This window comes from Bombyx mandarina, chromosome 06 (genome assembly GCF_030267445.1).
Source record: "Bombyx mandarina strain Sakado chromosome 06, ASM3026744v2".
Lineage (NCBI taxonomy): Eukaryota > Metazoa > Arthropoda > Insecta > Lepidoptera > Bombycidae > Bombyx > Bombyx mandarina.
This window is the reverse complement of record NC_143213.1, coordinates 10,910,068-10,931,614: the sequence shown is the minus strand read 5'-3', so window position 1 is coordinate 10,931,614 and position 21,547 is coordinate 10,910,068. Positions and strand designations below refer to the sequence as shown.

The window sequence follows — 21,547 nt, the reverse complement described above, 5'->3', positions numbered from 1 at the left end:
AATATTGCAATTCATTTTCCCGAGAATAAAGGTTTTGTTTCTTCCGTCAATCAAAATTTGCACTCATGGTGTCGATGCATCTCTTGCCAGGGCAATAGCGACCTTTCCGTACTCTACTTAAGGAAGTCGGGTGTTCGGGATCTAAAAAACTTTTTGAAGTATTTTTGTGTTACCTCTCGGGTATCGAATTTTGTCACGAACACATCGTAAATTAAAATATTCTTATAAAAATACACAAATCAAACCGAACAATACTTTAATAATGTTCAACTTCATTAATTAATACAAGAAATACATACAAATGTTTTGATAACACCTTCAGTACTTATAGACATTAGTTTTACCCCCGTATCTTTAGTCGTTCACACGAGCCTAACTCGACTCGACTCAACCTCCAACGCGCGTTTTGGTATGCTTAGTCGTAAAAATAAACTCCACTCAAACGTCCTTGGAAAATTGTCCTAACCGGAGTGAAGTAAGCGAACTGTCGCGAACTGTCGCGTCGCGACGTACCTTGAACGTTCCTCAAGGCTGGTTTTCTATCAATGTCCAAATAGTATTTGGACCGTAAATGGAAATATATGATATTGTTGTGCAATGGCCTGGGTCTGTGCATGATGAGGAATGCTCGAGCATCATCGGATGAGTTAAGAGTGGAGGACTATTTTACAAAACGACTAAAAATACGGGCAATAGTCTCTGAAGTTGACACATTAAAGAACACGCTTCTTTGTATACTCGTAATATGACAATGCACACAAAACGCACATAATATAAAAGTAACTCGAACATAATACGACAGTATGAACTAGGTCGCGAGGATGTTCATTTTGTTCTGTTTTATATCTACGGTTGCAGCATATTATGTACAAGGTATTTATTATATAATTCATAAAAAATAATACTTATTTACAACTTTAAAATGATTATTGTCATTCTGTGTATTTATTTGGAATTCAATGTGTGTGTGTGTTAATAATATGTGACATTCTGAAATATTGTGTTTGAGAAAATGTTCGTGGATTGATGTTTCTAGAATGAACTCAAATTATGAAAACTTAAGATTGGTAGTGAATAATTCTACCATTACTATTATACTGTATTCAATTATTATTAATTAACTGGTTGGTAATAATGTGTTTTATTGTTACAAAATATTATTTGATAAAAAGAAAAAGATTCGTTAAAAACAAAATCCTGTCCATTTACTGGCATTGGCATTTTAAGCTATGTTCGTATAAATTTCAAACTCATCGTAAGGCTAATTTGAAAATCATTAACAAAGTATCAGGTGAAAAAAAGACAGTGAAACACTAAAAACATGGTAGAGAAATTTCTACAAAATTCTTAATAAGACTCTCAAACAGATTTTACCGACTCTTTTACTTGCTTCTAGAAATACCACTAATAGTACTATAATGTCATCCATATTATGGTACTATTATTTTAGTGTCGACAGTGGGATCAATAATTCGTTATTTCAACTTATTAATGGACGGGCTTACTTTTAGATCTATTTCAGGATTGTCTTCGAGTCTTTCGTAATTCATTTAAGGAATTTGTTAAGTATAATAATAATAATAATAATAAACAAGTTTGAGTGGTCAACGCTGCTCATAGACCTAAGATATTCATTGGATGAGCGCAATAGTTCATAGTAAGTTAACTTAACGAGTTAGTAAAAATTAAGGCTGCCTTACCAGATTATTGAGGAACACAATGCTTTTAAAATTAATCTCCATCTCCGCAACTTTTTCCAGAGCATCATTTATTACATCGATGTCCGAGAAACGAACATTTCGTTGGAAACAGCACCGACTGCCCGATAACATGTTCGAACCGATATCAGACAGTGCCGGGAGATTCGTGTGAAACTTACTCGGGATGCGTATGCGATGAAGATCGGGTTCGGCTATTCGATGATGCCACTGGACCTTGCGTTTCGACGGATTCGTGTCGTAAGTGTCTTGAGTGTCGTCGTGGCCCAACGGATAAGACATCCGGTGCATTCGTGCTCAGCGATGCACCGATGTTCGAATCTCCAGCGGGTACCAATTTTTCTAATGAAATACGTACTCAACAAATGTTCACAATTGACTTCCACGGTGAAGGAATAACATCGTGTAATAAAAATCAAACCCGCAAAATTATAATTTGCGTAATTACTAATGGTAGGACCTCTTGTAACTCCGCGCTGGTGGGTACCACCACCCTGCCTATTTCTGCCGTGAAGCAGTAATGCGTTTCGGTTTGAAGGGTGGGGCAACCGTTGTAACTATACTTGGGACCTTAGAACTTATATCTCAAGGTGGGTGGTGCATTTACGTTGTGGATGTCTATGCGCTCCAGTAACCACTTAACACCAGGTGGGTTGTGAGCTCGTCCACCCATCTAAGGAATAAAAAAAAATAAAAAAAGTTCAATTTAAAACAGACACGTACCGGATTGGTACACTGACTTTGACAGTTTCTTTCGAGTCCACGGTTATTATAAAGCGAATTTTGTCGCTCATCTTGGGACGTATCATGGTAGTCTTAATAATATTACATTGGATTTTAATACACGTCCTTCCAGGTTTATATTACGCCTTATCTGTTGTAAAATTAGAGAGAAAGAACTGGTACGGTAGTAAGAAGTTGTAGTGGTAGTAGTACTCGTATCAAGCGATATTTAAGACTATTCCGGCGTTCAAATCCCGCAAGCTGATACTAGTTTTTCTAATGTAATACTTCTACGATAATGGATTAAGATCGTGTTTTTAAATTCATTCATCTCAGATGGAAAATTTCCAGGTTATCTTTATAAACCAACTATAAGTCTTAAAGGAGATGTTATTTCATCAATGGTTCTAAAACTTATCAAACTAAAGCTTAAAATTCTAAAAGAAGCTTATTCCAAAAGAATTGCTTTTTAATCCTTTGAATTTGATTATCCTAGTTAAACCAATGTGATACTAATCTGTCTTTTTTTAAGCGGTTTTAAGCGGTTATTGGAGCCCATAGACATCTACAACGTAAATGCCGCCACCCACCTTGAGATATGAGTTCTAAGATCTCAGTATAGTTACAACGGCTACCCCATCCTTCAAACCGAAACGCATTACTGCTTCACGGTAGAAATAGGTAGGGCAATGGTACCTATACGTACGGACTCACAATACGTCCTACCACCAGTGTCTTTGATGTATGTCCACATTTCAAAGTAGACCGGATCTCCTAAAAATTATGAAAATTACTTTAAAAAATTCACTGCCTATATATTGAAATCTTTTAAAGTATGCACTTATATGCATGCTTTAATATATTTTATATTGCATCTATATGCGTGATAATTTTATAAAAAATTGTCAAAAGTACTCCATCGTGGCAGCGCGATTATAATAATGCGAATCTTGGTCCTATCTATTCACAGACAGTGACGGCTTGCGATGCTTATTCACACAGGCAATGTCAATAATTTGATCGCGAAAATATTTTTTCAGTTCTTACATAAATTATGGTTGCTTGCAAGCTGAGCATACATGAACAGGTGATAAAAGAAAAACATATGACGTCAGTTCATTAAATGCTCACATCACTAAACTAGAATTCCAACAATAATAGATAAAGTTCTTGATTTGACTCAGTACAAAATTTAAAAAAAATGTGTGGTGTCGTGGGACAGCGGATAGGAACGAAGTTCCTTATTATACAATTATTAATTTTAAGTTATATTCAATAATTTAATAAATTTTAAGGTACACAATTTTTATTATGATTTTTTTATTGATAAAAATGAAAAAAACTACTTTACAAAGTTATCAACTTTATTTTATTCGCAATGATTTATAAAAATTATGTAATAAAAATATGTTATTTTTTGGGCGTTAAGTTGTACACTGTGTGCATTACTAATAAAAATCTTACGTTACGGACGTTTTTTCCCGGTTAGGTATCCCTCCGCTCATCCCACAAGGAACTTCGTTCCAAAAATATTGCTTTAATGCTCGTGAAGTTTTAATCACGATGCTTCTTTTAGCGCCAGATCCAGTTTACTGTGGGCCACACGAAGAACCGACAGAATGTGAGAATATCTGCTTAGAGTCCTGCGCTCATGTTTATTCTAACGAAATCTGCATCGCCAGTAAACTTTGCTTCCCTGGCTGCAAATGTACTAAAAACCACTTGAGAAACCAATTGGGAATGTGCGTTCCGCGGGATTACTGCCCAGGTTTGTTTTTTTCCTACCTCTACTGATGGCCTTGAGAGGCTATTTCAACTTTGCCTTGACGTGTAGTTGAGCTCACGGGGCTCAAACCCGGAGTACTGCTAGCACTGGCCCTAGCAAGAACAGTGCTTCGCAGAATGTACCACCGGATCGGAAACGCGACCCACTGAGAAGGTTTGTACGAATCTATACTAATAATATTAGTAGATTAGATATTAATACGTGAAACAAAAACTTTGTATCTCTTTTTACGAAAATGGCGCGGACGGAGAAGTATGAAATTTTCCACACTTATAGAGAATATAGAGAAGAAGTGCACAATGCTAATTTTTTTTTTAAATAATGCTTAAAAGATACATTAAATCAATAAAGAAAACATTACACACACTACCATGTATTTGACACACACACGCATGCATACTATTTATTTATTGTCAAACTTTTGTTCTTGACGTCTATGGTAAAATTGAGAATATATTAAATATTGTTTGTCTCTATTAATATTTATCTATAGTGTAGTCTTGGCTTTGAAAATACAATCATAATAGTGTAGAAACTTACAATTCCAATTAATTATAGTCGAATTTCGACTACTGCGGGGCCTCTAGTTCACGTAAAAACGACTGAATTAATTTGGATGAACTTTGCGCACAAATAATTTATAGCTTGAATTAACACATCGGACACAGCTTAATATTATCAATGTCATCACCCAGGCAACGCCGGATATAACTTCTATAATAGCAGATGTTGAGATTGGTTGTTTGTCTATAAACCATAGAATGACGCAAGCAACTCTTTAATCCCAAAAATGTAATCTTATTATGTTTGAATAAGCAAATTTAACACGAATAAAATCTAGGACACGTCTAGTTTTAAACGTGTATAAATGCGATCTTTATTTAATTTTAGGAATAGCTTTTTTATTTATTGTTAGGTTTGGGATTGGAAATACAGTCAAAATTATTTTATTAGAGCTTGTTATAACAAGTGCTATTGAAGTTCCAACAAGTGAATTTTAAAAAGCAAAAATGTGCGATTTCGTAACAATAGAAAATCTATATAAGTAAAAAGAAATCGAAATTACTTTTCAAAATACCACTCCCTATATTGTTTCCCCAATAGCTAGTTCATGCTCACAGCCCACCTGATGGTTACTTTTTTTTTTCTTTTTTTCTTTTTTCCTACCTTTGCTGATAGCCTTGAGAGGCTATTTCAGCTTCACCCTAACGTTAGTAGGTGAGCTCGCGGGGCTCAACCGGAGAGTTGCTAACACTGACCCTAGCAAGAGCAGTGCTTCGCAGAATCTACGACCGGATCGGAAACGCGACCCACTGAGAAGATCCGGCGAGAAACTCAGTGGGCTGCGTCTATGGGTTTGATGGTTACCGGAGGCCATAGACATATATAACGTAAATGCCGTCACCCAGCTTGAGATATGATTTCTAAGATCTCAGTACAGTCACAACGGCTGCCCAACCCTTCAAAGCGGAGCAAATCATTAAAAATCAAAAGCATTACTGCTTCACGGTAGAAATAAGCCACCAGTAATTCCGTCATTAATAAATTTCTAATTCCTAGAAGTGGTGACATACGGACAAACGGAATAAATATTCCTATTATCTTGAAAATAAATCACCGCTACTGTTTGAACACTGTTTGATGATTGTAATGATTACATTCACCTATGTTTATTCAAGTGTTAGAATGTTGATGTTAACCTCCGTAAGGTCGTAGTTTATACTTCGAGAAGAAAGGATCATGTTTTTTTTTAAATATACTGCTATTAGTACGTTTCCCCTGAGTTTACTAAAACAAATAAACATTCCAGTTTACATGTTTTACTAAGCTCTAATTTTATATTAAATCAATTAAGCATTATGGCTTCGTCAAACAGAACGCGTACTTAGCGCTGCGTTTTAACGTCGCGCTCTTTTCTTACTTATAGCGCTGGGGCTCTGTTTGACGGTATGTTACCATAGTAGTACAGCACATCTCGGCGTCATAGCGCGCCGTCAGTTTAGCGCTCTGACGCGCGCTAATTACGCGTTCTGTTTGACGAAGCCTTTATAGTTGACATCAGTGAGACGTTAAGTCATTAGTTCTAAATTCGGGAGCCCCTTGGTAATAATATAGTACCGGATGGAGTCTCGATCATACCCAGTTTCTTTGTGTAAGGTATCCGGGCTGTGAAACTTGTTATTGTTGTTTCCTTCATTAAAAGCACACAGAACAAAATATTAGCGCAGGGCTTTCATGCCGACACCTTTAAATACAAACAAAATTTTCCGTTTCTCAATACGGAATCCTTTTTGACATGGGTCTAAACAGCGTATTAATAGATTAAATATTTAAAATTTCCTTCCCAGATTCGAACATCTGCTCGCCAACGTGCGCTCAACCTAATCCACCGGACTGTCCTAATATTGATCGTAATGTATGCGAACCTGGTTATATATTGTCTGAGATCGGAGGCGTCTGCATAAAGATCGAAGATTGTCCTGGTATGAAAATAAATTATGTAAAATTCATAACGTGAATGTCACTATCCACCATGAGTGGAAGTCTTAATTATATTTGTGCAACGGCTAAACATAATGGCAAGTGGCTCATTTGTTCTAAAGTTTTTAGACCTAGGACCTAAAACCTAGGATCTAGGACCTAGGACCTAGAACCTAGGACCTAAGTCCTAGGACCTAGGACGTCATTAAATGACGAAAAAAATTAAATATTTTTTAAGTAATCATTTGTTATGGGAGGGTAAGCCGCTTCGTTACGTTACGCGTTACGGCGCCACTATGTCTGGCTTCCCTCTCTCTCACGCCTACGACAGCGCTACTGACAACGTATGTAACTCTTAACTATTTATATATCTTTTTCAATTTATGTTACAATTTCCCTTACCTTATCAAAGTGATATACATAAAATTTAAGTAATAACCTAAAGTTTTCTATAATTAAACAATTTCAATATTAAATAATTCAATATAGATTAGTTTTTATTTTATAACACAGACATTGTCGATAATATAATTCGCGGCCAGTCAATATATTCGTTGTATCTGGAAATCATTAATGAGTCCTTAAATTTCAGCTGATGCCTCCTGCAATTCTGACCCGAATGCTATAATCGCTCAGTGCCCACAACCGTGTCCTTCGACGTGTGAAGCCCCTAATGCTGTTCCGTGCAAGAAAATGTGCGAACCCGTCGGATGTGAATGCAAGCCCGGCTTCATCCGGTCAAAGGTCAACGGCAAATGCATTTTACTTGATCAGTGTCCTGGTTAGTTCTTTTTTATTTGAATTTGGGTGTTTTTGGGCTTAATTCGTGAAGTTGAGGCTACTTGTTTAGCCACAGAATCATTGAAAGATTTTTTTTTTATAGCTTATAAGGATGGACGACCTCACAGCCCACCTGGGTTTAAGTGGTTACTGGAGCCAATAGACATCTACATCGTAAATGCGCCACCCACCGAAATTGAAACTACTGCCAGAAACAAGACGAGTCGAAAAAGTGTTTTTTTTTCGTAAATTAAAAGAAACTTTTTGGGTGTATCTTCCCTCCTACTATATGGAACAGGATGGAAGAACCAATTGAATGTTAGAATGTTGAGTTTATGAGGATTCCTACTTATTACGCCATGGAGTACCTTCAATTCCCCAACTTATTGTCCCGTCAAATCGAATGCGTCAGTGGAAGTCTAACGATGATCCATAAAACTCCAGACAGAACATTTTTTAATCAAGTACATGTCCCAAAATAAATTTCAAAGAAAATTTCTATTCCCCGTAAAACGTTGATTCACTAATGATCCAATCAAAAACATTATTCAGAGCCAAAGTTCTTTGATAAATAAAGGAACAAATATAATTAAACGAGATCTATTGGATCGTTCGTGTTTCTGGGAAGTTGAATGATATTTGAAACTTCCGGTCCTTATCTATTACGTACAGGAGTCTCGATTTCAAACGAAGGCAATTTACCACCGTCCGTCATAAAATCGTTCTACTCTATTGTTACGTGTAAAAAATTTCGATGATAACATTTTCTTTAGAAATTCTGTGAGATTATTAATAAAGCCTTAATGAATTATATTATAAATGTACTAGTATGCATATTTTAATGAATACACCTTCGTAAAATTCTTGACGTGGTTGCTCTTACATAATAATATTTGCTTTTATAACTTCAAAATTCTATTATCTTTTTCGTAACTTTCCCCGGCTTTCCAAAACAAAATAAATAAATAAATTATTAATTTTTAATTAATAAATTATTAATTTTTAATTATTAAATTATTAATTTTTAATTAATAATTTAAAAAAATCTAAATATATAAAAAAAATATGAGTCATCTAAATATTCCGTTGCTTAAATGTATTATTCATATCGCGTAATTATTAGGCTCGTATCTAGTTTGCTTTCGTCTACTTTGGAACATGATGTTGATAACTAATATTGAAAAATATCGCTAAATACCGAATTAGGCAAGACTATGGCACCAATCTGTAGGCAGTTACAGTTTATATTAATACCAATTTTAGAATTATTTGCCAATAAACTATATACGTAAATTTCTAATTACGCAGTTTTAAATTGCTCACTGATTTTCTTAATATTGGACTTTTTCAGGAGGCAATCCCTGTGGAGACAACGCGACTTTCATGAATTGTCGGGTGCCTTGCATAACAGACTATTGTCCCGTTAACGACACCAGAGGCGAGGTCATTTGCGATATACCCAACCCTTGCCTTTCTGGATGTGTTTGTAACTCCTACTATAAGCACCGAAGCGTCAATGACAATCAATGTATCCCGGCCAAAGAGTGTCGTAAGTAACTGCTTTAATTCGTCTATATTTTTATAACGGCTTAGCGTTTATGTTCATAGTTTATACCGCTTAGAAGGCGATGAGATTCAGACGTTGTTTACATTTTAAACGAAGCCATGGGGGCAGATTATAACCCACACACACACACATACTGATATTCGATCGAATTATTCGATGAATGTTATTTATTCGAGAAATTTTGAAGTTTTTAATCATAAATTTAACCTTACATCGTAGGCCAACTAAGAACTACTTTGTTATTTTTAAACTCGTTTAGAACACCTCTCTCAATATAAGTATTTTTTTTTTAATTTGGAATGTAAATCTTGAAAAAAAAAATCCATTCAAAAAAACATCAATATTGTTGTTCAAATTCGATTTTCGTTCGCTTATAGTAAATTCTGACTTGTGGAAATGGTAAATGCTAAGTTACTCGTTTACTATTGACAAACAAGCGCACACATATTAGGTACCTGTAATTTAACGATTACTAGAGTCCGTGGACAAAGCAACGGGAATATCACGGCTCACGGCATCCACCTTTGCGCACCTAACATGACTTTCCGTCTGTTAATACAAATTTTAAGGAGTTATTTATGAAAATAATTAAGAATCTTAGTAATTAAGAAGATAGTGCTTGCATACCCACATTTTCTAATCAATGAACTATTAACCTTTTCTGCCCTATTGAACAGAAAATACCTTTGACCTTATCTGACCTTAACATGGATATGTCTAGTACAGTAGAAATATATTATGAGTATGTCGTTGAACTTCATGACGTTTCCAAAAACTATTTTCAGCACCGGTCAAGTGCACCAGACCGAATGAAGTCTGGGACTCTTGTCCATCGACGTGCCTATACGAGAACTGCAACGATGTGGACAATCCGAATGTAGTGTGCGATGACAGTTGTAAAGCCGAACCCCGTTGCGTGTGCGACGAGAATCATTTTAGAAACAACGACGGAATTTGTGTGCCAGCTGAAGAATGTCGTAAGTATTTATGTATACATACTAGCTCACCCGGCAGACTTCGTAGTGTCTCAATCGATAAATAAAAGACCTAAGCTTTCGTATAAACTAAACTTAAAACAAACAAAAGGAATCGGTCTGACGGTGGACACATTAAAGCGAAAACAAAATTGTTATTTTTATTTAATTCCGAGGATTTTCATGTTTACTTACCTTTTAAACCATCCCTGGACTTTCACAAATTATTCAAGACCAAAATTAGCCAAATCGGTCCAGCTCTTCTCGAGTTTTAGCGAGACTAACGAACAGCAATTCATTTTTATATATATATAGATTATATTATACTGATTGTTAAGAGATCGTTCGTGAAGTCGAAATAAAAAAAATACCTGCACTTAGACGGAAAACAATATTAATTTTCATAGAAAAACCTTGATTTGCACAAAAATTGCTAAATTGGTAGGATCATATTATGTGAACCCGCAAAGCACTATGGTCTCGATCGGCGAATCTAATATAACCCCTCAAGGCTACTAGAATAAGTAAAAATTTAAAATTTAAATTATAATTTGCGTAATTACTGGTGGTAGGACCTCTTGTGAGTCCGCGCGGATAGGTACCACCGCCCTGCTTATTTCTGCCGTGAAGCAGTAATGCGTTTCGGTTTGAAGGGTGGGGTAGCCGTTGTAACTATACTGAGACTTTAGAACTTGTATCTCAAGGTGGGTGGCGCGTCTACGTTGTAGATGTCTATGGGCTCCAGTAACCACTTAACATCAGGTGGGCTGTGAGCTCGTCCACCCATCTAAGCAATAAAAAAAAAAAAAAAAAAAAAAAAAAAAAAAAAAAAAAAAAAAAAAAAAAAAAAAAAAAAAATATATAATCAAAAATCTCGAGTGAAAGAAGGCATTCGTCTGGTTTTACACGTTGCATTGCGCTTTTATGATATTTTATGTTAACCGAATGATAATCACGGTATTACGAATTCTCTGTGGTATTCAACATATTAATATATTTAACTAATTACTTACAGCTTCCTACGTCATCAATACTGAACGCTGATGGAAGACGAATGGCATTTGTTAAAATTGTAACTATTACAAAAAGATTAATAATAAAGAAAATATAAACTGCCTGTTTCATTTTTCCTGTTCTACAAATTACAGTAATTATACATACTTAGAGCATTTATATAAAAACAGAATTTCCTTAAAAGTCGCTCCTTAATACTTCGTGAAATACATCTTAAAGTATTTTCAAAAGATTTTCATATAGTTGATTTTCAGAACAAAATACCGAAACATAACTTGATTCTCTGGCAATATCTAATAAACTATTAAACATTTTTAACGCTATTAAAAAATTTACGTCAAACCGAAACCAAAAATCAAGTGAAATTTGAACAATGTCGTCAAGAAAAAATATGTATACGAAAAAAGTGTTAAGAGGCTTTCGGTGCAAATCCGGGCGACGTTCAAAGAACACTGATGACAAACAGGAAAAATTGGACGTAAAGCTGGCAATGTCGTCGCCTTCAAATATTTTCCGTCCAACGAAACTGAAAGGTGGATTTATTTGCGGTTTTTCAATACAAAAGAAACAACAAAAGACAAATCGATACTGTACTTCCTTAACCTGTGAATCATAACATAACATGTCCCATCTAACAGTATCTTTATGAGTATCTTATGGTAGGCAGCGGCTTGGCTCTGCCCCTGGCATTGCTGACGTCCATGAGCGACGGTGACCACTTACCATCAGGTGGGCCCTATGCTCGTCTGCCTACAAAGGCAATAAAAAAAAAGAGTACTTAAATAATTAAGCAATGCATTGACAACTAAAGTAATTAGGGTTAGGTATACAATAAATGTAAGGACTTACGGAGCCGAGACGTGGACACTCATAGTAAGGTTGTTCCGTCAGCTCAAGATCGCTCAACCAGCAATGGGAAGAGCCATTCTCGGAGTTTCTCTGAAAGATAAAATCCGGAATGAGGTTATTCGACAGAGAACTAAAGCCATCGACATAGCTCAAAGAGTCAGCAAGCTAAAGTGGCAGTGGACTGGCCATATATGCCGTAGAGCTGACGATCGCTGGAGCAGACGGGTTCTCGAGTGGAGACCGCGCAGTGGAAGACTTCACGTGGGACGCCCCCTGGCTAGGTGGTGGGTGCGATGACCTCTGAACGGTGGCCGGCAAGAAGTGGATGAGGAGAACCGCAGACCGGGCTCAGTGGCGTGGATTGAGAGAGGCCTATGTCCAGCAGTGGACGACTGTGTGCTGTTGTTGATGATGATGATGATATAATAATATAAATTTTAATAATAAATTGGTTTTCGACGATACTCGAATGGCTTACATCAATTTAAACGCTCAAAAAATCAGTCTGTTCTTTTTATTCTAGTGCGCCTTTACAGGCAGCTTTAAATCGTGATAGCATTACTATTCAGATTCACCACTGAGAGTAATCAACGATAAACTTCAGACTTGATTTTTATCATAACTATGTACATGTGCATCGCGGCACGGACAGCTACGACATTTATCAATTTACAAGTAATTCAAACTACATACATACTTTTACGGCCTCATCTGGCGTTTTTATTACCATTATTATTTCCGACGTTCCGAAATTTTTTTTTTTTTTATTGCCTTTGTAAGCAGACGAGCATACGGCCCACCTGATGGTAAGTGGTCACCGTCGCTCATGGACGTCAGCAATGCCAGGGGCAGAGCCAAGCCGCTGCCTTTTTTCGAAGTAGCTCTTAGCAATGATCTTTTCAATATTTGTTCTGCGTTTAGCAGAATTTCAAATCCGCGCCGTTTCGTCGTTCAAAAAAGGCTGGAATACAAGTTTTCGGTATTAAAGTGCTTTAAATCTTTTTGACGTGACAACGTCTTATAATTCGATGGAGCCGGCTGCACGCACGAAAAACATGACTCATGCGGCGTTGCCTCGCTCTGAGGCGTTCCATTTAAGGCTTGAAGTGCAAGCGAGAGCGCGCAACGAGCGACAAAGAGGCACAATCGGCCTCCGCATTCGGCAGCGTTCGACATCTGTCTCTCTCCTACTTGAGTGAGCGATGCATCCGCGTGGATAGCTGCTATACAATAATACATTTACATGTTTTCGTCAAGTATGAAGTTCAGTGAAAAGTGAATGTGGTGTCAATTGCTTATAGCAACGATAATTGCGATAATTGAAAAATGAAACCATTCCATCAGAATTTTCTTATGACGTTGACACGTTCAACCATCGTCAGTAAACCGACTTTACAGACAACCGATTTTTTTTTTCTCAAACTGTTTGAGCCAGGATCCAAAATGGTCCTGGAGATTTTGTTCTTTTATGCTATGTCCTGACCAAAGAACGACTTATTATTTTCTGTAGGCGATAAAAACTGTAAAACTTACAAACTTAATTTAGGTTCTTATGTTTATCGAATACAAATCACTTCTTTTACCTAAAACTTTAACAAACATGCAAAAATATACATATATTTTAATACAACTGTGAATATTCTGACCAATGGAATTCAGGTTTTAATATTATAACTACAATGATATAGTAACTAGATTCATATATTTAAGACTAGTTTTAAGTGATACGTTTCGCTGGATCGCTAAATTAAACGATAATTGGTTGGTTAATTATAAAATCATTAACAAAATACTGAACCGATGATAATTCTTCAGTAATTACAATGTTGACGTAGCAGAATTATTACGCTAGTCTCAGTACGAGGAAAATTGTGTTATGAATCAAAGATGACTGGCTTAAGTCATTTTGTCAATAGATTTATTGGTTTTGAACACGCCGAATGAAGTGGACGACTACAGTTAATTAATTAAATAGAAATGACAAAGTTTGCTCTCGTGGTTTTGGGTTCGTCGTTGTTACTTTGTTTTATTCAAAGTGAAGGTAAGATGATGAAAATGTTTTATTTTATTTTATTTAATTTAACAACAACTGATTTGAAGAATTGATTGGTAGTGTTTATTTATTGACAACTAGCGGCCCGCTCCGGCTCCGCTCGGGTCTTTAACAAAAATTTCAACGATATTTGACGTTGTTTTGTTTTTTTAAATAAAATAACCCTTATTGCGGCATAACTATAATAGTTCGACATATGCTGTCGCGACACTTTTTGTAAATAATAATCTGTTCTACAAAGTCATAGTATAGGTATATTATTTTATTCTATCATAAATAGTTTTCGCAGGGCACGCGATGTAAAGAATATTTAAGGTTTTTTTTACACCTTGGGTTACATTATTGGAGTTTTAGTTAGGATCCCTAATTTTTTTCAAAAAAGATCATAGCCTATGTCACTCGGGAATAGTGTAGCTTCCGAACAGTGAAAGATTTTTCAAATCGGTTAGTAGTTTCGGAGCCTATTCAATACAAATAAACAAATCTTTCCTCTTTATAATATTAGTATAGATTTTAGACGAACTAAGGATTATCTGTTTTTATCTCTCACTCTCTTGTATCTTTTTGAGACTCATAAATGAATATACATCACGAAATAATGGAGAAATCATACTGTGACAATAATAGGAAATAATAATATGCACGTGACTCCAAAAAGCAAAAAACATTTTTATTTGTAATTTTGATTGATAAAAAGACATACCTATACAATTATTTTTGAAATTTGTCATAATTTAATAGTTAAATTTAATAATCAAAAATTGGCCTTTTTCAAATTCTCTCGTAAATTTCTAAAACGCAACGCTACTGGTGGAACAAAATGTGACGTCAAACTACACTGTCAACAGTGTCAACAAGTTGTTTGTATGGTTTCTACGTGTGATTACGTATATTATTTATTTCATGTTAAGTTAATAAATAATAAGTTCTCAGTGTAAAATTATTACCTACATTCTTGTGGAGAAAGACTCAACACAATGACTGGAACCGGTTTTAATGTAATCTGACGTCACAAAAAAGCGTGCCAAAATGGCCGAGTTTAAATCGCCCCAAAATGATAATGATTTTAATATAATTTTTTTTGCCTAATGGTTTGTATTACGGATGTGCTATATTTATTTTTGCTAAAGTAATAACTAGTAAAATCTTTTAAAAAAATAAAAAAGTACATGCATATTCCCCTTATAGTAGCTAAATGTTCTTATAAATTCGTAATTGCTGCCTTATATCTTATGCTTATATCTTATTCTATAATATGTCTATGCAACTCTTATTATATGCGTACTTATTTTTACGTAGATACGTTATTTTTTCAGCGTTTATTATATTTATTGCATCGTAGGTACATATTATTATACATATTTGTTGTATCTATTGATGACGTTTTTGTGGCATGCTTTGTATAAAATAGATGTAAAATATACCAATGCGGAAGAATGACCAGTTGAAATTCATGAGAAACCGATTATTATCCACCTATTGCTGCTACTGTAGGTAGTTACAGAGTTATACATAGAGTCTGCCCATTAACTGAAACATGTAAATTGTATTGTAACATGATATTATCAAAACTGTTAGGTACTAATTGCATGTTTCTAGAGATAAGAATGAAGTTTATATAATATGTTTTATTTAAAAATCCTTAGTACGTATCTGTATCCAAAATTTAAGTGACCAACTAAATGAAGACATGAGTGGATGAAGAGGTTAAGTATCATTTTTAAGATTTTTAAGTTTTTACATTGAATAAAGGTCTTATGTGCCTATAAACCATAATAGACCTAAAAAACTCCGAGTTAAAAGGCTATTTTTAGAAATTGCATATTGTGATGATGCAGTTATTTACGAAGAAAAAGTACAAACAAGAAAAGTTTGTTGCCCGTTTTCTCAAAATTAACAAACTGTATCCATATCCTCTTCATCCACTAATGTCTTCAAATGTGACATTTTACTTTTATTGCCTTTGTAGGTAGACGAGCATATGGCCCACCTGATGGTTAATGGTCACCGTCGCTCATGGACGTCAGCAATGCCAGGGGCAGAGCCAAGCCACTGCCTACCAAACTACCGGGGTAAACTTTGATTACAGTTGTAAAACGCTCGACACTCACATGTGAAGCTAATGAAATGTCTGTGGAATGCTCGTTTTGCGGTCCGAAAACTTGCGAGGACCTTGGAACAGCGGTGCCTTGTAGTGGAGCCACTGGGGTCTGCAGGCCAGCGTGCGTATGCGTCGATGGCTACGTCAGAGATACGAACGAAACTTGCATACTAAAGACCGAGTGTCGTAAGCATTTGTATTATATTTAAGACCAGCATTTGCCCGCGACTTCGTCCGCGTCGAATAGTTACTTTGGCGTATATCTATGTAGGGGAACGATACCCCGCCCCGCTTAGCTTACTATGCATTTATAGTAATAGACGTTAGTCAGTCAGTGGTTAAAGTGCAGCGATCCACCGCGCTCGCTGACACGAATCAACATGTAATTATACGTAGTGTTTTATAGACCGCTCCGATGAGGTTTATGGAGGACAACACGTAATAAACAACCAACGCACATGCCTCCTCCTCTGTCATCTCCCTATAAACCTCACATCTACATATGGCGTAAGCTCTCAAAAGGGAAAAATACCCCGATTTTGAAACATTATTTATTGGTGCTCCGCTTGGTCCTATTGGTCTTAGCGTGATGCTATATAGCCTATAGCCTTGCTCAATAAATGAGCTATCTGACACTGAAAGAATTTTTCAAATCGGACCAGTAGTTCCTGAGATTAGCGCGTTTAAACAAACAAACCCTTCAGCTTTATAATATTAGTATATTTAAGACTAATAGTTAGGCTGCTATGACACATACGCACTTTTTTACTGGTGGTAGGACCTCTTGTGAGTCCGCACGAGTAGGTACCGCCACCCCGCCTATTTCTGCTGTGAAGCAATAATGCGTTTCGGTTTGAAAGGCGGGGCAGCCGTTGTAACCATACTGAGACTTTAGAACTCATATCTCAAGGTGGGTAGCGCATTTACGTTGTAGATGTCTATGGGCTCCAGTAGCCACTTAATACCAGGTGGGCTGTGAGCTCGTCCACCTATCTAAGCAATAAAAAAAAGCATAGACATTAAGGAAACCTACTTATTTGTTTAAGCCTTTAAAAAGCCAAAAATCAGAAAAATCTTTTACGGTGCACCCATATCACCATTGGCTTAGTGTTACGATTTTCGAGATCGTAGCTAATTTACACTAAATTTTTTTATAATCTCCGATGTCGTATTACAATTCGAAAATGCATAGGCCATACCTTTATAGTTTGATATGGTTTTGGTTTGGAATGTATCCCCTGACCACAAATGATATTCTTCATTTATCTCCCAAATAAATGATACCTAATAATAGATCTGCGAAATTTGTCCTCCGCCATAATTATATCGCACTATATAGATAGGAGACGTGGTGCTTCACTAGGGATCTTTTTAGAAGGCTCAAAGTCGCGCAGCGAGCTATGGAGAGGGCTATGCTCGGCATTTCTCTACGTGAACGAATCCGAAATGAGGAGATCCGTAGAAGAACGAAGGTTGCTGACATAGCCCGTAGAATTAGTGAACTGAAGTGGCAATGGGCCGGCCACATAGCACGAAGAGAGGACGGTCGATGGGGCAGAAAGATCCTGGAGTGGCGACCACGTACTGGCAAGCGCAGTGTGGGACGGCCACCTACTAGATGGACCGACGACCTAGTAAAAAGCGCTGGGTCTCGTTGGATGCAGGTGGCAATGGACCGGTCGCACTGGAAATCTATTGGAGAGGCCTATGTTCAGCAGTGGACGGCGATAGGCTGAAATGATGATGATGATGATGATATGAATAAATCATCCATGTATGCCATGGTTGCTTGTAGGATATGTTGTGAGGTTAAATAAACTTCCTGCCCATCCCTACCCTAAAGCGCCCGTGCATGCACTTTCAAAATGAAGGTAGGGTACTGCCAGTGCCCTTAGTTGAATAGCAGTATTTGAATCGACCTAAGTCTTAAAACTTATGAAATAATCGAAATTGAATCTAATCCACAGCAAGTTGCGGAGGAGACTTCAACGCTACAACCGGTTGCGGTAACCACTGCGGCAACTCATGTTCCGATTACAAAGAAGTTAACAAAACATGTCTGACCGGTTGCAAATATAACAGTTGTAGTTGCAGAGATGGTTATGTTTATCATGACAAGTTGCAGTTTTGCGTATTACCTGTTGATTGTTGTGAGTAAATTGATTTTAATTCTTATTATTAGGGTCAGTCGGTCATTATATTATCTAAATAAGCACGCTTTAAATAGAATCGATTAGATACATTGAAATGCTGTCATCCTTCTGAATTAATAGTTTTCCTACTTTTGATACGGTTTGATACTATTTTGATACATTACATGTTTTACGACACTAAAAAAAAATTTTCTAAAAAGTTTGTTATGTGTTGCCGGAGTACCCAAAATACTTTAATTGATCAAATATCATTATGTTTAGATAGACGCCCTTCTGTGAATAACAAAAAGTATCGACAGAATCTACTTAATAAATTCTTAGGCTTACGGCATGTCCATGTTTTATTAAATTTGTTTGTTTGAATAACATATATTATGAAATACAATAGCAAATAAAATTTCGGATCAAACAAAAGAAAAGATCCCCAAAACGTTGTAACGTTCTATTCCAATTTATGAATATAACAGATGAAACAAATGATAAATATTATTCCTTTATTACAGAATTTTTGCAGATAAACCTGGACATTGAAGTTGATTAAGGATATGGAAGTTGATGAAGTTGATAAAACAACTGCCGCGAACAAAATAGCTATTAAGAATAAAACCAAAATGACTTTTATATTTATTAATTTCTTGCCAAGATAAAATTGTTAAGCACAAACCAATTGATAAAACAAAATATGCATTGATACAGTAAACTTTTATACATAATTTTATTAAATAAATAGTTTTATTCGTCAGGTATCGAGTAAGAATTACAGATATGGACAGATAAAATAACAGCGGAATCCATGATATTACATAATCGCGGAGAGAACTAAAAATAAATTCCTCTGGAACTTTACCTACATTGAAATAGCGGCTAGAATGTAAATTAAAATATAAATCTTTGTAGGCGGTTTTCCATCATCATTATTTTATTACTAAGAAACTTCCAGAAGAAGTTTTGAAATTGGAGCTATCAAAACATAATTACAAACAAAATTACTGGCACTTAATCAACAAACAGGCAGTGACTAAACTAAGTTCAGTACCTCTTCTTTGGTGCTCGACAACAGTAGCTAATGACGCTATAGTGGTTCCAATAAAACATTTTACAAAAGTATATTTTTCCTTAAGTAAATGACAAATGTCACTAGCAAAAGAAAACAAAAGAAGAAGTGGACAACATAAAATGAATAAGCCTTGTAAGTATTTACGGTCAAACTTGTCAAGTCGCCATTGGACAAAGAGAAAGTTTTATAAACAATCCTAAAGTAAAGTGAGAGAAAGAGAGAGTGAGAGAAAGAGAGAGAGAGAGAGAGAGAGAACATACTTTATTGCCCACAATTAACATTAGAAAACAGTCAACAAGCAGATACGTTTGTACAATAGGCTAGCTTATCGCTAAATGCGATTTCTTCCAGACAACCGTTTAATTAACAGAAATTCTGGAAAAGATAAAGATACAGCAGATATGTTGCGGTTTACTATAAATAATACATTATGAAAGAAAATACATACATACAATAAATATTATTAAATATATAACTATATGTACCGTAAGACTAATAAGCCCATTATTGTCTTTCAAAATAGATTTCAAAACTAGAGTGAACGATTTACTACGGATAATGCGACTTAGTTATATTGGTGGTAAATTAATTTGAACTTTCAATAACAATTTTCAATGACATTCAGATTCTAATAAATTATTTTCAATTTCAATTACACTGAGCGGTTTTCTACATTAGCAATATCTTTCGTGATTACTTGAAACATACAATAATTATCTCGCGACTACAAATTCGCCAAGTATTTACATATATCCGTCTACAATTCAAACGATATAGATTCAAAAATAAATAAAAAAGGGTGCGCGTACTTATGTACGCGCGTAAGAAGTTATACTTTATTTTTATTAAATTTTTAAATATTAAATAATTAATATTTAACGTTAATAATTTAATAATATTTATTATGAATTATTTTAAATAATAATTTTATCATTTATATTACTAAATAATACATACGGATAGTTAACCTCAATTGTATTGGAGCACTTGTGGGCAACTTCATTTCTGTTAATTTTGTGTCACGGTCACGAATAAGAAAATTCATCGAACTTGCCACGTACCATCCGGCTATGGAATGAGCTCCCCTCCACGGTGTTTCCCAAGCACTATGACATGTCCTTCTTTAAAAGAGGCTTGTGGAGAGTATTTAGCGGTAGGCAGCGACTTGGCTCTGCCGACGGTAACCACTCACCATCAGGTGGGCCGTATGCTCGTCTGCCTACAAGGGCAATAAAATATGAAAAATAACTCTTTGCTCATAACAAAAAATATTTCCGGCATGTTACATAATAATATGTTGTCAGTTCCGCGCGAGTGGTCACTGCGGACGCGCGTGCCTCGCTCTGTTCGACCCGTAATCGTGTTTTTTATTTTATTCGCGCGGCAAGTACATAATAACGTTATCGCTGTGAATTAACATAACTAGGGTAACTCCTGGTAACAGGAGACCCTTTAAATAATGTATCCAGCATCAACGTCTCAAAATCCACCAATGTCACAACCACCCACAAAGTTACAATCAGCACCCAACGCATCAAGCTATGCCAATGTAACATCATCAACATGTTTCCCCAAGAAAGACCAAGCTATCATATTGGACTCCATTGATGGAATAACACTCAGGGAGTACCTTATTGCCTTATCCTCTATAACACCTACGGCATCTATACGGTTTATATCTCGCATCTCGAATGCACGTATATGTATTTATATGGACTCCAAAAAAACAGCAGATAATTTGATAGAAGAAAAGAAAAATATAACCATAAAAAATAATATTGTACAAATTAAACCCCTGATCACAAGAAATAAAAGAATTGTTTTGTCAAACGTGTGTCCCGTCATACCAAATTATGTCATAGAAGAAAAATTTCAAGAAATTAATATAAAAATGATGTCACCGTTAACATTCATGAAAATAGGTGTGACTGATCCAGGATTTTCTCATATATTAAGTTTCAGAAGACAACTGTATATTAGCCCAGATGATGAAAAACGCCTCCCAGAATCATTTCAAATAACATTTGAAGGGACCAATTACTGGATTTATACATCTACTGATGCTCTAAAATGTTTTAACTGCAATACACTCGGCCATCTAGCCAAAAATTGCCCTCAAACTATAATAAATATTCAAGACTACCCCCAAGCAACGGACACACGAAAAGCTAAAGAAATAAATGAAACATTTAATACAAACGATGATCTTATACTCGCTCGACCCCATACTGACTCTGTTTGCCCCGCATCGACGACGCACGATTTCCTACAACCATCCCAGATAAACTTAA

At 35.8% G+C, this 21,547-nt stretch overlaps 2 protein-coding genes across 2 annotated transcripts; both read left to right on the top strand.

The window, feature by feature from the left end:
- Window positions 1–336: 336 nt before the first annotated feature.
- Window positions 337–11,117, top strand: LOC114247925 (SCO-spondin). Its single transcript, XM_028181014.2, has 8 exons — window positions 337–873; window positions 1,761–1,958; window positions 4,018–4,209; window positions 6,576–6,710; window positions 7,301–7,489; window positions 8,840–9,037; window positions 9,841–10,032; window positions 11,045–11,117. Exons 1-8 carry the CDS (start codon window positions 822–824, stop codon window positions 11,071–11,073), a joined length of 1,185 nt encoding a protein of 394 aa, XP_028036815.2. The 5' UTR covers window positions 337–821; the 3' UTR covers window positions 11,074–11,117.
- A 2,664-nt stretch (window positions 11,118–13,781) lies between these two features.
- LOC114247927 (serine protease inhibitor swm-1) lies at window positions 13,782–18,926 on the top strand. Its single transcript, XM_089728139.1, has 4 exons — window positions 13,782–13,933; window positions 16,035–16,232; window positions 18,014–18,196; window positions 18,703–18,926. Coding segments are annotated over exons 1-4 (447 nt in total). The 5' UTR covers window positions 13,782–13,869; the 3' UTR covers window positions 18,705–18,926.
- Window positions 18,927–21,547: the final 2,621 nt, after the last annotated feature.